The sequence below is a fragment of the Primulina huaijiensis genome, chromosome 15 (genome assembly GCF_012295235.1).
Source record: "Primulina huaijiensis isolate GDHJ02 chromosome 15, ASM1229523v2, whole genome shotgun sequence".
NCBI lineage: Eukaryota > Viridiplantae > Streptophyta > Magnoliopsida > Lamiales > Gesneriaceae > Primulina > Primulina huaijiensis.
In genome coordinates, this window is record NC_133320.1 from 15,724,817 (window position 1) to 15,740,020 (window position 15,204).

General features: G+C 35.3%; 1 protein-coding gene across 2 annotated transcripts; it reads left to right on the forward strand.

Annotated features, from left to right (window-relative positions):
* Positions 1-209: 209 nt before the first annotated feature.
* Positions 210-3,068, forward strand: LOC140960118 (uncharacterized). 2 transcript variants are annotated; one of them, XM_073418266.1, is made up of 3 exons: positions 211-852; positions 2,105-2,176; positions 2,853-3,068. In XM_073418266.1, the coding sequence occupies exons 1-3, from the start codon at positions 262-264 to the stop codon at positions 2,868-2,870; spliced, it is 681 nt and encodes a 226-aa protein (XP_073274367.1). In that variant the 5' UTR covers positions 211-261; the 3' UTR covers positions 2,871-3,068. The 2 variants fall into 2 exon arrangements, with proteins under 2 accessions (XP_073274366.1, XP_073274367.1); XM_073418265.1 differs by lacking the exon at positions 2,853-3,068 and having other exon boundaries at positions 210-852; positions 2,105-2,846.
* The last annotated feature ends 12,136 nt before the right edge of the window (positions 3,069-15,204 follow it).

The window sequence follows — 15,204 nt, forward strand, 5'->3', positions numbered from 1 at the left end:
TGAANATTTATATATATTAATTTAAACGGGTATTCGGGTCGGGTGTGGGTCGGGTGTATATCAAACCCGTCTCCATACCCGAACCCGAAAATACTCATATCCGATTACCCAATTATTTAATCGGATCTAAAAATCTCTCCATACCATCTTCTATTCAGATCGGGTATCGGATCCTCCGACGAGTACGGAGGAAATTGTCATCCCTATCCGTAAATATACATATGTTTGCAATAAATCACACGACACGCGCATCCTTCAAACATGACGGCGGCGACCCGTTCCGATACGTCGTCGTTTCACCGGCCACTCCTTTCTTCCGAAACTCAACCCACCCAATCCCAATACGTATTCGTTTTACCTCCTTATCCGCCACGCAACCACCACATTCTCCTCCGCAAATCATGCCGCCGTGGAATCATCAGCTGCGCCACCGTACTTATCTTCCTCGTCGCCGCTTCGTATATCCTCTGGCCATTTGACCCCGAGCTCTCCGTTGTTCGCCTCCGCCTCGATCGTCTCCGTTTCCACATGCGCCCTAAAGTCTCGGTCGATGCCACGTTGAACCTCACCGTTAGGATTCGTAACCAAGATTTCTACTCAATTCGGTACGATTCGTCGGCGGTCTCGATCGGGTATAGGGGGAAGAAGCTAGGGGATGTCACATCGGATGGTGGGAATATAGCGGCGAGGGCGTCGTCATACGTGAACGCCACGCTCCAGTTGGAACAGGTGGAGATCATGAGCGATATGATTCTGTTGTTGGAGGATTTGGCGAAAGGTGAGATTATGTTTGACACAGAGACGCAGATTCGTGGGAAGCTCAGGGTTTTTTTCTTTGACTTGCCTTTAAAGGTAAAATTTTGCTTTTACCAAACCGAAATAGTGAAATGAATGCATTCTTGTTTTATAGATTTGTTTCGATGACCCTAAACTTCTCGTAGAATAACAATTTGTCCCAATTGAGTGACTACCAGTCTTGAAATATAATGTGAATCTTTTATGCTGTACAATCAACCCTTGAAAGTTAGGGAGCTGTACCTGTTTACCTTATTGACAGCCCTTAACTACAAGTTCAAACGCGCATTCGGGGTGGTGGAAAGTACATCTGATCCTTGTTTTGCCCCATTTTTCGGAACCTAAATCTACTGTCAAGATGGTGGGTGTAACTTTTGATCTTGTCCAGTAGTATTGCAATCACTTGTCTGCTAAGGAGCCTATGCTGTTTCATCTAGTCAAAGTAATTTTTTATTAGTTTTAAAGAAAACTTTAACTTTGTTTTTTTCTAAAAGGAAACGTTAACTTTGTTGGCTTATCAAACTTGGTACTATCAGCTTCAAGTGGGATGGTGGAGAGAACCTTTTGATCCTCCACGGTAGAACAGAGCTTTCCTGGCAAAGCTCCAGGTTTAGGTGGCGTTATTAATGACCAACCGTATGGCAATAATTGCTAGGTTCTTTGTCTTTTATTCTTTCTTTTTATGGTGTTAATTAATTAAAGCAGTAAAAGAATGTATGTAGTGTGGAAACAAGTTCAAGTTTTGTTCCGGATGATTTGCTGATGACTGATGACTATAATTCTGTGTGAGAGTGCTCCATGTTCCCTTGTACTGATAACTTTGGTGATAATGGTATGAAACCCCAAGAATTGGGTTGCCTGGTCTTGTTTTACTGTAAGTACTGACGTATAGTGTTTTGAGGAAAAAATTATTCAAGATTCTAGAAAAATAAAATCACCTGTTGTGCTTATGTAGGAGGGCAATTGTTAGGATTTTCGGAGTGAGGGCTGATGATGTCATTTATCATTAAGAATATAGGGCATAAATGAATGGAACAAGTGGTCTGATATAATATCCTTCTCATTGCTTTTGGTGAATTTGAAAAATATATTTAATTTTTAATAGGGTTTAAAAGTTGTTTTACGAAGTTGCAAACTGGTTAAATATTGAACTGATGCATATTTTTGATACGTCACCCGTGAGATAAATTTGACTGTTCCCTTATTACTGGCTTCTAATTTATCCTTGAATTTATTGGTGAATGCATTAAATGCAGACCCAACTCAAATGTGCCTTAACATGTATTTAACTATTTATTCTCTGTTACAGACAAAAATATCATGTGAAATCGTTGTTGATACGCGCAATGAAACAATTTATCGACAAAGTTGCTCTCCTGAGGTAAACCTTATCCTTTACTCATTGTCATCCTTTAATGTATTCAAGAAAGTGGAAAGACCACATTCCAGATTTCAATTTAATTGCGCCAAATGATTACAATTAAATTACCCCAACATATTTTCTTGTATCTAGCTTCTCCCTACCCTGTTTTCCCTCCTCCCTTTGAGTGACGTGTTTTTGGGAATCATCACGATAACAAGGAAATGCATGTTATAGATTTAGATGGCACATAGTTAAATCTGTTGTATGCTACTTCTGATAACAAGCAGCCCAGCTAAAGCTCTACTGATCTCAAGTCAAGTTCAAATGTTAAAGTTGAAAGCTCAAGTTATAATGTATATTGGTTAAAGTATTATTTTATTCCTATGTTTTCTCAAGTTAGATAAAAACTAATTTCATTAAAAAGATATAGGATATTTTCGTCAGTGTTCGAATTATGCCCTAACAAAATGGATTATTTCAATATTGAGTTCAAATTACTGAAAAAATAGACGAGTTGAGCTTGTAAAACATTGATGCTCAACCGAGATGGAGCTTGAGTTTTGTATTTCTTTTATTCAAAAGCTTGGGGGCTACTTTAATGGGCTCACATCCATCGAGTTTAGAAATTAGTGGCTGTATAAAGATAAAATAGTTCATGTTTGCTAACAATTGTAAGATATGGGATGCTTCACAGGCTTATGCAGAGAAATAAGAGGTACTGCAGGTATATGGAATCTGGTCGTACAGCAAACAGAAAGAAACCTTGTAAAACGTTTCACTAGGTTTTCGTTTGCATATTCATGTAATTAATTATACGTGATTTTGATCGAAAATATTTGCCTGAATGTAAACAAACAGACGAGGTAAAGTTTTGCTATTTGTGTGGTATATAGAGTCATGGGATTGGGTATCTTCCCTCTCAAACATTCTATTATTTCAGACAACATCGTCATATTAAATTTTTGGCCTATTCTTTATAAATTTTCAGAATACATTTACTTTCTGTCTTTTCTTTGATCAGTTCTTTAAATATATCTTCTTTAAAGGGAAATTGTGATATAATGAAGGTTTTTTAAAATTTTAAATTATATTTTATTCCCGGCAGGTGTATATTTTATATTTATTTGTAAGTGGGAAGTTTTTTAATTTGAGCAGTTAGCGTGATAAAGTGTCTTACAGGCTGACAGCGTGTGCCCTATTCGACTATGAAGAAAGCTGTGGATGGTTAAAGGCACTATTTGATTAAAAAAAACGACGTTATGTGATTATTAAATGAGAAAATAGTGTTTTTGTTATATATATCTGTCTAAAAGGCACTCTGAGGAAAAAAATAACTAAAACTATCAATTTTTAATGATTTACGATTGAGACTGAAAATTGAAATAAGAAAACATATGGCAATGTTTCATTATTAAATTATGGAATAAAATTAAGTTAGCTTTGGTAACTGTGGCCTAATGGAGTTTATGAATTTCAAGATCTTTAAAAACATTGAGATGACGACTACAATTAACCATCACAACTGTGAGTGGTCTCAAATTATACAATTGAAATTTCAAGGGACTAAAACGCAACTGAGTTCAAGGGGGAAACTGGAAATTTTCTTAATAGAAACGCGAGTTTAACTGACAAGGCTTGGGTCCTACCTCCTAGCTAGTCTAGTGCTATTAACCCACTGATATTCTCCATGGTGATGCCTACACCTGAACGAACCCGGATGACTCGTCGGAGAACACAAGCACGCCCTCGTCACCCCACCGCCGGTATTCATAGCCTGCCGTGGCCTTGCAGCCTCTTCTGCCGCCGGTGCAAACAGCTGCAGCCTACGAAAACCGGTGGAGTTGCATACACCTTGACCTTGAGAATCTGTGAGAGGGTAACACATCTCTTTTTCCTTTTCCTTCCTTGTATACGAAAGAAACTTCCTTCTGGAATCAAACAGTTTCGTTAGTTTTTTGTTTGTCACTAATTATTTTTTTTATGGCGAAGAAGAGAGAATCTTGGGATTTTATATAAAGGGAAGGAAAGAGGGAGGTCGGAAAGGTAGATGTGTATATTATTAAACATAATATTCTATATTTTTTAATAATTGTGAGATATGGATACGTGGTTGATACATATTGGACATATTTTTGTTAAATTATATGATAGTAAATTACTAAAAGATGAATTTTAAGAATTAAGCGATAATTGCAAAAATTGTACTTTGTGTCTATTGATGATATGTATAAAATATACATATATACAATTATATGAAAGTCGGAATATATGTACGATTGTATATAATTATTATATGTAGGTATTCATGCACATTTGCACATGAAAATAACATCTATATGTAGATAGAATATTATTTGCAATTATGGACACAAAGAAGAGTAAATGATTAAGTTATTAATATCGGTCCATCCAAATTTGAATATTTTAGCTATAACTTATCATAAATATATATTCTGAACTATATATTCATGTATAGACACTAGTAGAATTTTGGATTTTTACTTCGTCACTAGTTACTTCGGCGATTGTTAATAATGAAGTAGTATATACCAATCAACTTCGGTAATAACATCGACGAAGTAAAAAATTATTTTTTACTTCACAATTAAAAAACACGGGCTTCACTTCTAATTTTTTGTAATATTTTACTTCGATAGATTAGTTTTGATGAAGTAAAAACTTAAAAAAAAAATAAAATTTATATTTAGTGAAGCAAAAAAATAAACCATAATTTTAATTAATCTCCCTTAAATTATCTCTTAATTCATCGAGATCCTTATTGAAAAAAAATCGAGATTTGCGGATACACACTTGTAGATTCGTGTATATACTTGTGGATTTGTGGATATATACTCGTGGATTCGTGGATTTTCATTATTTTTAGATGGATAATTTATGAATCAAATTAATATATAAAAGTTATATATGTGTGTATGTGTGTACATAGTGTATTATTGTATATTAATTAAATTATTTTGATAAAATGAAAAGTGTAATTTTCACTTCACTATTTTATTAAATTAGTGTGATAATGATCAAAAATTACTTCGTTAAATTAGAATTGCGTTGCAATAAAATATGATTATTTACCTCAACACTAAATTAAATGATGAAGTAATAAAATACAAAATAACTCTTCATATTAAAATTGATTCGAAGTTAAAGAAAGAGAATTTACTTCACCACAATTCAATAATTGTGAAGTAGTTCTCTATTAATTACTTCACTATATACAAACAAATGAAATTTTTTTAAATATACTACTGCGTTTAAAAAACTGTGCGACGGTTTACTAAAACTGTCGCTAATTACCGACTGTTTTGTTAAACTCGTCGCTAATTAGCGACCCTTTTTTGTAACTGTCGCTATTAGCGACGGTTTATATAAACTGTCGCTCATTAGCGACGGTTTAGAACAGCCGTCGCTAAAGTAAATCGGCGACAGATTGTAAAAAACTGTCGCTAGTAGCAACGATTACGAATAGCCGTCGCTAATTAGCGACAGACTTTATATCCGTCGCCAAATAAATCGGCGACAGTTTATGTAACCGTCGTTAATTAGCGACATGTTTAGATATACTGTCGCTAATTAGCGACAGTTTATTTTATACTGTCGCTAATAGCGACAGTTTTATCACAAAACCGTCGCAAAGCACCTATAAAATGCCAAACTTCTACCTATTTTCCACCACACACCACTTCACATCTTCGGTCTATTGTTCTCTTCTGCCCGATTATTGTTTCGCTTTATGTATGGTAAATATTTTAGCTTTTATTTTAATTTTAGATCATGAATTTTAATTTTTTTCCTTTATTTTATCATAAAGTTAAAATATTTTTATAAATTCATAAATGTGATATTTAGATGAGTTGAGAAAATTATTTAAAACTAATTACGAATAATAACAAAACTAAATATTATTTATTGAATTATGAAATTTTTTATTTTAAAAATATTAACATTAGCGACGGTCTTTTAAAAATAAACTGTCGCTAAATAGCGACGATTTTAATCAAAGCCGTCGTTAAGTACTTAGCGACAGCTATCTAAACCGTCGCTAATTAGCGACAGTTTATTTTTTAAAAGACCGTCGTTAAGTAGCGACGGTAAATGTAAACCGTCGCTAATCGATTAGCGACGGTTTTTTATTCTGTCGCCAAATCAATTACTTCACAATTATCCGAAGTTATAACAACACATTTACTTCGTTATTCAATGTAAATTTTGTAGTTATATATAAGCTATTACTTCTGCACTTTACGAAATCGATGACGTCTAAGACGTTTTTACTTCGGCATCGGTCTAATTTCGGACCGGTTTTCCTCATTGAACCGGTCAACGACTTCGCTAATTTCTTAGATACGACTTCGGTGATAATGCGAAGTAAAATGCTACTCTATTACTTCACGTGCGTCTACTTCGGCAGTTATCTACCTATTACTTCATTGAATATGCGAAGTAAATCAAGGAAATTCTACTAGTGAGATTTAAGCAAAAACTTGTGTGAGACGGTCTCACGGGTCGTATTTGTGAGACGGATGTCTTATTTGGGTCATCCATGAAAAAGTATTACTTTTTATGCTAAGAGTATTACTTTTTGTTGTGAATATGGGTAGGGTTGACCCGTCTCACAGATTAAGATCCGTGAGACGGTCTCATAAGAGACCCACTCATAAACTTATCGACATATTTTAGAGCATTGAGTTTTTTTAGTGTGATTAAAATTGTAAAGTGTAAAGTAANTAATTGAATAAATAAGTTCAAATTCCAACTGCTTGGGATATTCTTTTGGAATTGATTCACACAGAGCGATGGCTTTTGAGTTATGGCCTCAGATTTTTTTGTGCAGATTGGTGTGTTGCCATGCAAGACTTATCTTGCTTTTAAAATGTTTCCAATCACTAAATATTAAATTACATATTTAATCCATGATCTATGAGGTCACTCACCTTATCTCGAATTATTATTCACTTGTGATTTTAAAAAAAATCGAGTTGCAATAACAATTATATATTTTACCTAAAGTGGAAAACCATCATATATATAAATCAAAAGATTTCTGACACATAATTAATATGTGTCGTAACTTTAGATAAAATGAAAATAGTATTGGAATATTTTCGTGTGCAATATTCCCATCCACTAGACTTTATTCTGTTGAGTCATGTTTATTATTTTTCTAAGGTTAGAAACGTGGTGCTTCGTAGATGTTGAGGTGGATATTACATAGTTCCAACCACTTGTGAAATGGGAAATTTTAATTTTTGTTTTAATTTGTTCATTTTATAAGAAGTACTTTATTCTTCTTGATTTTTTTCCCTTTCATTTTCTAATAAATTATATATTTTTTTTTATTATATATGTGTTACACAAAAACTCTCATGCGAGACCGTCTCATAAGTCGATTTTTGTAAGATTGATTTCTGAACCAACCCAATTCATATCAAAATATTAATTTTTATGTCAAAATATTTTTTTCATTTGGATCGGATTAGATTGACATGTCTCATGAATATAAATATCTGAGACCGTCTTACAAGAGACGACCTACTCTGTTTGTTGGGTTTGCATCCAAAATTAACAAAAACTAAAATAACCCACACACCATAAAAAATTATACGTTGCGTGACATCTTTTTTCGATTAATTTTGATTCAATTTAACTTCTGGAAACGATATTTAATTATTTTATAAAATATGTATATACAATATAATTGGCTATCTTGCATTCGAATATTAATATCGGGTGTTCGGGATTTGTACTATGTAATATTCGTTCGCAAAAGAGGTATAAACTGTCTACTTAACCAGTTTGTTATGGAATTTGGGGGAAATTGGTTAAATAACTTCGGTCAATTCTATTTTTTTTAAAAAAACGAACTCTTCATGTGTATTTCAAATACACTTGAGAAAGTCATTTTATTAAAAAAAAAGAAAAAAGAAAAAGTTGACCGAAGTTAAAAAATAAATACCTCTGAAATTTGTGAGCATAAAAAATATGCATTCAAGTCTAATTTTATTCATTAGAAGAACTATTATTTTGTCTTGTTAGTACCAAAAGACAGATGATAGACTAACATTAATTATTTGTTATATTTGATACCATAATCAATCTGTTTAATCTTTCTTATAACATAGTGGATCGAATATAACTTTTGATCAATTTTATTTCGTAGAAACTTGCAACCATAACTGATATAGTAAACAAGAGTACTATGCATGCAACATAAACATTTGTGTGACAACCTTATGTCTTCTTCTAATAATTCAGCATATCTATCCCTCCTTTTGCTTTTGTTGGTAAAAGGTAACTCAACATCGTCAACTCCATGAATAAATTTTGCCCATTAATGTCGGAAATGTCATTATGCATCAAACATTGTTCAAGATTTCCACAATATTTGAATAAATTATCATTATCAACACATCTTAATTTCTCCAAATTAAACAAGAACCCACAAATTTCTTTATATTTTTTAAATTGTTCAAATCAGGTCTGCGATGATGAATAAGCTTGATCGACTAAAAAGATAAAGTAATTGACCCTAACAGATTCTGACCTCATCAACAATAGCATCAAATTATTTCTTTCTTCGAATGATGCGTTTCTCTTTGAATATAGGTTCAATTTCCATTTCAACATATGTTTGTTTAGCTTCACTAAGGCCAAAATTGACCCGCTTTGATTAGGTTATTAATCAGTACTTATCCTGCGTTCCTTTCATTTTCCTGGACTTTTCCGTGGGCTCGATATTAAACTCTCGAAACTCGGTTGGAGACATCTCAGCCTCCCCTTATGATGACTTCTCACATCACCAACAGTGTCATGGATTATCAATCAATTTTTAATAAATGAAAAGAAAGAAGCTCACCATTTCAGATTTGATTCGAGAAGAAAAGTGAGTTGGGTTGAATCGGTGGAATATGGAGAGCATCAAATGGAACTCATGTATATTTAAGTTATGGAGCTCAAATAAAAGTTGCAGGAAGGACGCTTTTGTGTGTCAAAACTAGTGGATGCGTTCTTCTAATTTCCGAAGCTTAAATGTTAGATTATTTTCATTAAAATAAATATGAGAAAGTTCTCGTATTTAAAAGAAGATATATCAAAAATATTATTAGAATTAAGATGATAAATATTTGAGATTTGATTTATTATAACTCGGCGTTAGGATCAAGCACTTATCACTAGGCCAAAAACTATCGCTGTTAGACAAGACACAACTTTTTTTTTTTATACTTGTGGTAACACAAAGTGCACCTAATTGTGTGCTAATGGCTCGGGTCGTTAGGCCATGACTCCGGGGAGGCACTACAAGAAAAATGATTTTCCGTAGCACGTCATCAACAGCGTGCATTAAAAGCACGCTGCGAATATTACTTTTAACGGCGTGCAGCGTGCATCCATATGTGCGCTGTTAATATTATTGCACTTGACAGTATTAATATTATTACTTTTAACGGCGTGCAGCGTGCATCCATACGTGCAGTTATATGTGAGCTGTTAATAACTTATGCAATTTTCGCAGCGCACAATAAAGGCACGCTGTTAATAATATTATTAACGGCGTGCATGTTTATGTGCGCTGTTAATAGTAAATCATTTTTTTAAAAAAAAATAATTTTTTTTAACGGCGTGCATATATAAGCACGCCGTGGAAAATGGGTGCGCCATCATTTAGCGACGGTTTATTTAACCGTCGCCGATTTAAATTTAGCGACGGTAGTTTTTATACCGTCGCTATTAGCGACGGTTTTTAATAAACCGTCGCCGCTTTAAAACTAGCAACGGTTTAAAATAACCGTCGCCAAATTTAGCGACAATTAAGCATTCATCGTCGCTATATTTAGCGACGGTTTTCTTATACCCGTCGCAAATTTTTACATCTGCGGCGGTTTATTATAAAACCGTCGCTAGTAGCGACGGTTTAAATACAAACGTCGCTAATAGTCTATAAATATCCGCATTTCCTTCCCATTTCTTCACAACACTCAGAATTTTTCTCACGATTTTAAGATTTTAGTTTCGATTTAGTGTACTTTTTTGTTTCGATTTTTACTTACTTTGTAAATATTATTAAAAATCACGAGTATTGTTATTAGATTGTAAGTTTTTTTAAAAATTTTATTAAATTATAAAAGTAATTTTTTTTTTATTTTAACGAAAAGATTAGCGACGGATTATGAAATCCCGTCGCTAAATGTATCGACAGTTTTAAAACCGTCGCTAAACTTAGCGACCGTTTAAAAACTGTCGCCTATAAATTTAGCGACGGCAATTTTAAAACCGTCGCTAAAATTAGATTTTGCACTGATTATTAACGGCGTACATTGCACGCTGCGGATAATAGTATTAACGGCGTGCATGTGCACGCCGCGGATAATAAGATTAACAGCGCGCACATGTACGCCGCGGATAATCTTGAACTTTCAACAGCTTTGAACTTTGCAGCGTGCAATGTGCGCTGCGGAAAACGAATTTGCGCGCTGCGAAAAGCCATTTTTGTTGTAGTGAGGTGCATATCTATCTGTTGGTGCTGCCTCATATCCTATAGAGATCAGTCTTATTATTTCCCTGCTATCGGCCCTGTATAGAAATATGCTTCTTGAGAGACTTGAACGTATGACCTTGCTCTGATACCAATTGTCAGGATCAAGCGCTAACCACTACGCCAAAAGCTATCGCTGTTAGCCAAAACGCAACTTTATTTCTTTATACTTGTGGCAGCGCAGAGTGCACATACTTGGTGCTAATGAGTCGGTTGTTAGGCCCATGAGTGTAGGGAGGTGTGTGTCTATCTGCTGGTGCTGTGTAGGGGTTTGGTTAAAATCGAAATAACCGATCGGACCGAAAAAATTCGGTTTAAATGGTTCTGTTTTATCGGTTTATCGGCCGGTTACGGTTTCAAAATTAAAAAAATTCGGTTTTTCGGTTCGGTTTATGATTTTGATCCCCAGAAAACCGAAATAACCAAACTGGCCATATTATATTTAATTATAGGACTTTTTGTATAATGGGCTAATAAATGGGAAAGATCTTTGTTAGTTTCAGTAAGTTTATATATATTTAAGTTATGTTTCAAGATTGTGATTCATAATCACCATAGTGATGAATTTAATGTCATTTTTGTTTCTAATTTTGCAAAACAGGATTTTGGAGTTTGACAATTGGAAGTTCAAATTGTTATTGAAGCTCATATTGTTAAATGTATTGAGATTTGATATGCAAAATCTATATGCATTTTGGAGTTTTAGAATTGGAATTTAATGATTGTGTATTCTTTTATTGAAGAGCTACTGTTTGAAATTGTATTTCAAATTGTTATTGAAGCTTAGATTGTTAAGTCATAAGTGTATTGTAATCATACATGTTCTACTCATCTACTTTTATTGTTTCTTTTATATGTGTTGCATCCATCAAGTATCAAGTGATGTATAATTTTTTTTCTTAACAAAATATTACAAAATTGTATATAACCGACCATATAAACCGAACCGTATCACAAAAAAACCGGACCTAACCGTAATAAAATGGTTTAGTTTTTGACCAGATATATTCAAAATCGAAAACCGAAAAACCGAACTGTTATAGAGAAAAACCGGACCGAACCGTTCGACACCCACCCCTAGTGCTGTCTCATATCCCTTTGAAATCAGTCTTACCCTTTCCCTACTGTCAACCATGTCCCCGACAGAGACAATATTACTCGTTAAGATTTGGTATCACTCTTTTACGACCAACTTAGCCAACTAAATCAAGTGGCACAACATCAGTAGCTTGACGCATGAGAACTTCCTAGGAGGTCCCTCATCTCAGTACTATTCTCACTCATATATGCTTAACCCAACGTTCCTCCCACTCAAGATGTATAGAAATATGCTTCTTGGGAGACTTGAAGTCATGACACGTAACGCCTCAGATTCAACGACTATCCTCACTGTACCAAAACGAGTCTTTTCAGCGTGCTTATGTCCTCACTAACATGCACCTTATAAAACTTCTCAGGGGTCACCCATCCCAGAATTGCCTCAAGTCAAGCACGCTTAACTTTGAATTTCTTTTATAATGAGCTACCGAAAAGAAAATGCACCTTCTTGATATGAGTAACACATATCAAATCTTTTAAGCCCTCCTCAACTGCACAATCCCATATACCTGAACAGTTTCGGAATCCCTCTCCTTCACGCGTAAGATCGATTCATTCATGTTCTCTCCACTTAGAAGCCTGTCAGGAGATGCTGATTGTCCGTGCAACCTCATGGCACCGGCGATCACCCCCCGCCCTCTTCGGCCCCTCACACGCACCCTAATAAACTTCTCAGGGGGTCACCCATCCCAAAATTGCCCCAAGTCAAGTACGCTTAAGTTCGGAGTTCTTATGTGATGAGCTACCGAAATGAAAATGTACCTTCTTGATATGAGTATTACAAATCAAATCTTTTCAACCCACCTCAACTGCATAATCCCATATCTGAATAGTTTCGGAATTCCTATCATTCACGTGTAAGATTGGTTCATTCATGTTCCCTCCGTCTAGAAGCCTGCTAGGAGCTGCTCATTGTCCGTGCAACCTCATGACACCGGCGATCACCCCTGCCCTCTTCGGCCCCAGGCCTCACATGACCTCGCTCTGATAGCAATTGTTAGGATCAAACGCTTATCACTAACCCAAAAGCTATAGTTGTTAGCCAAGGTGCAACTTTATTTCCTTATACTTGTGGCAGCGCAGAGTGCACCTACTTGGTGCTAATGGGTCGGGCTGTTAGGCCCATGACTCCGGGGAGGTGCGTGTCTATCTGCTGGTGCTGTCTCATATCCTTTGGAAATCAGTCTTACCCTTTCCCTACCATCGACCATGTCCCCAAAAGAGACAGTATTACCTGTTAAGATCTGGTGTCACTCTTTTACGGCCAACTTAGCCAACCAGATCAAGTGTCGCAACGTCCGCAGCTTGATGCATGAGAACTTCCTAGGAGGTCACTAATCTCAGTACTACTACTACTCATGCACGCTTAACCCAACGTTCCCACTCCCAAGAAGTATAGAAAAACACTTCTTGGGAGACTTGAACATATGACCTCGCTCTGATACCAGTTGTTGATGAAGCGCTAACCACTATGCCAAAAAACTATAGCTGTTAGCCAAGGCACAACTTTATTTTCTTATACTTGTGGCAGTGCAGAGTACACCTACTTGGGTGATAATGGGTCGGGCTGTTAGTCCCATGAGTTTAGCGAGGTGCATGTCTATCTGTTGGTGCTGTCTCATATCCCTTAGAGATCAGTCTTACCCTTTTCCTACTATCGGTCATGTCCCCGGCAGAGACAGTATTACACGTTAAGATCTGGTGTGACTCTTTTACAGCCCATTTAGCCAACCAGATCAAGCGGCACAACGTCAGCAGCTTGACGTATGAGAACTTATCAAGAGGTTACTCATCCCAGTGCTACTCTTACTCATGCACGCTTAACCCAACACCCGGATAAATATAATCATGATAAATCACAATCAATTCAAATTCTCTCGATGATAGTTATATAAAATCTATAAATAATAGTATACATGATTCCTCAACATATTCAGTTATTCAGAAATACATCATTTAAGCAATTACATAAATATTTTGAAGATCTATGTTTTCTCGTGTTCGTGTAATATCTCTGGTTCCTGTCTCAAATTGAACATCTATGGCTAGATATAGAATTCGTTCATGTTTGTATTTTCTCATATCGATCTTTATGTGTTATTTTTGTGTGTATGTATGTCGAATTTAGTTAGGTATTTATGTTAGTATTTATAACAATTGGTATATGAGAAAGTTGCCTCCGCCTTAATATTTTTGAGATTTTTGAACTAGCGATATTTATGAAAATTATATTGGTTCGTTTAATTTTATATTATGATTTTTTTATATAATTTTCCAAGAAAATGTCATAGTTTTTGAAAAAATTTCAAAAATCAACAAAAAAATGAAGGAAAAACCCTAGGTTTCAAATCATCCAGATCGACCGCCATACGGAACCCATCTCTAGCGATTGGAGCCACCGGCTAATATACCACGTCGGGGTGACTCTACACTGTTTTTTGGAGCATTACGGCAGGAAAACGGCCAAAATTCACGATTTAGTCTGGGCGCATCCAGCCACTGTTTTTCGAAGAAATTGCTCGATCGTGGGCCGTTGAGAAAGTGGTTATGGAGAGGAAAAGGCCTCCCAAATGTTCCTATCATGATGGCACTAAGACTCGACTGTAGATTGTCGTATCATGGCCAGAATTTGAAAACTCTCAACACCTGCTGCTTGTACACGATTTCCTCAAACAAAATATCTTTTTCGACTAGTTTGACTGCATCATGGGGTCCGAGTAGTGGACGGCCATCCATGGACGACGGTCAAAGGCGGGTGATTTCATCTGAAAAGGTGACGAGGATGCCAATCGAAATCTATGGCTAGGGTTTTCAAATTAGGGATTTGAATTCGCATTTGAGGTTTCAATTTGCACTACAAGAAAAAAGACGTACGACAACGGTGAAAAACCTTTGTCGTATGTCCTGAAAACCGTTGTTAAAGCCCATGTGGTTAAATGATTCGCTCAAAGACAACGATTTTTCACCGTTGTAGCTAAACCGTCGCAAATATATTAGCGACGGATTTATGAAAAACCGTCGCTAATTAGAGACGAAAATCATGAAAAAACCATCGCTAATTAGCGACGGTTAATTAAACCGTCGCTAAAATTAGGGACGGTTTATTCATCTTTTTCGTCGCTAATTAACGACAATTGTTTCATCATTTCCATAGCTAATTTTTTTTCGTAAAATAAAAAAATTTACTTTTAATAATTTAAAAAATCTAAAAAAACTTAACTATGCTAACAATATTCAAAAACTTAATTAACACTTAAAAATTTACCAAAAATTAAAGCGAAAAAATTTATCTATAATCGAAACTAAAATCGTGTAAAAAAAAAAAAAATTTAAGTATTGTGAAGTGGTGTGGAGGAAAATGGACCGAAAACTCTGCTATTTATAGACCATTTATGACGAT

Bases quoted from the DNA above. Each gene is read 5' to 3' on its own strand.
- LOC140960118 (XM_073418265.1), top strand. From the start codon at position 262: ATGACGGCGGCGACCCGTTCCGATACGTCGTCGTTTCACCGGCCACTC. The intron at 853-2,104 runs GTAAAATTTTGC...TCTCTGTTACAG, and splicing joins TCTTTGACTTGCCTTTAAAG to ACAAAAATATCATGTGAAAT.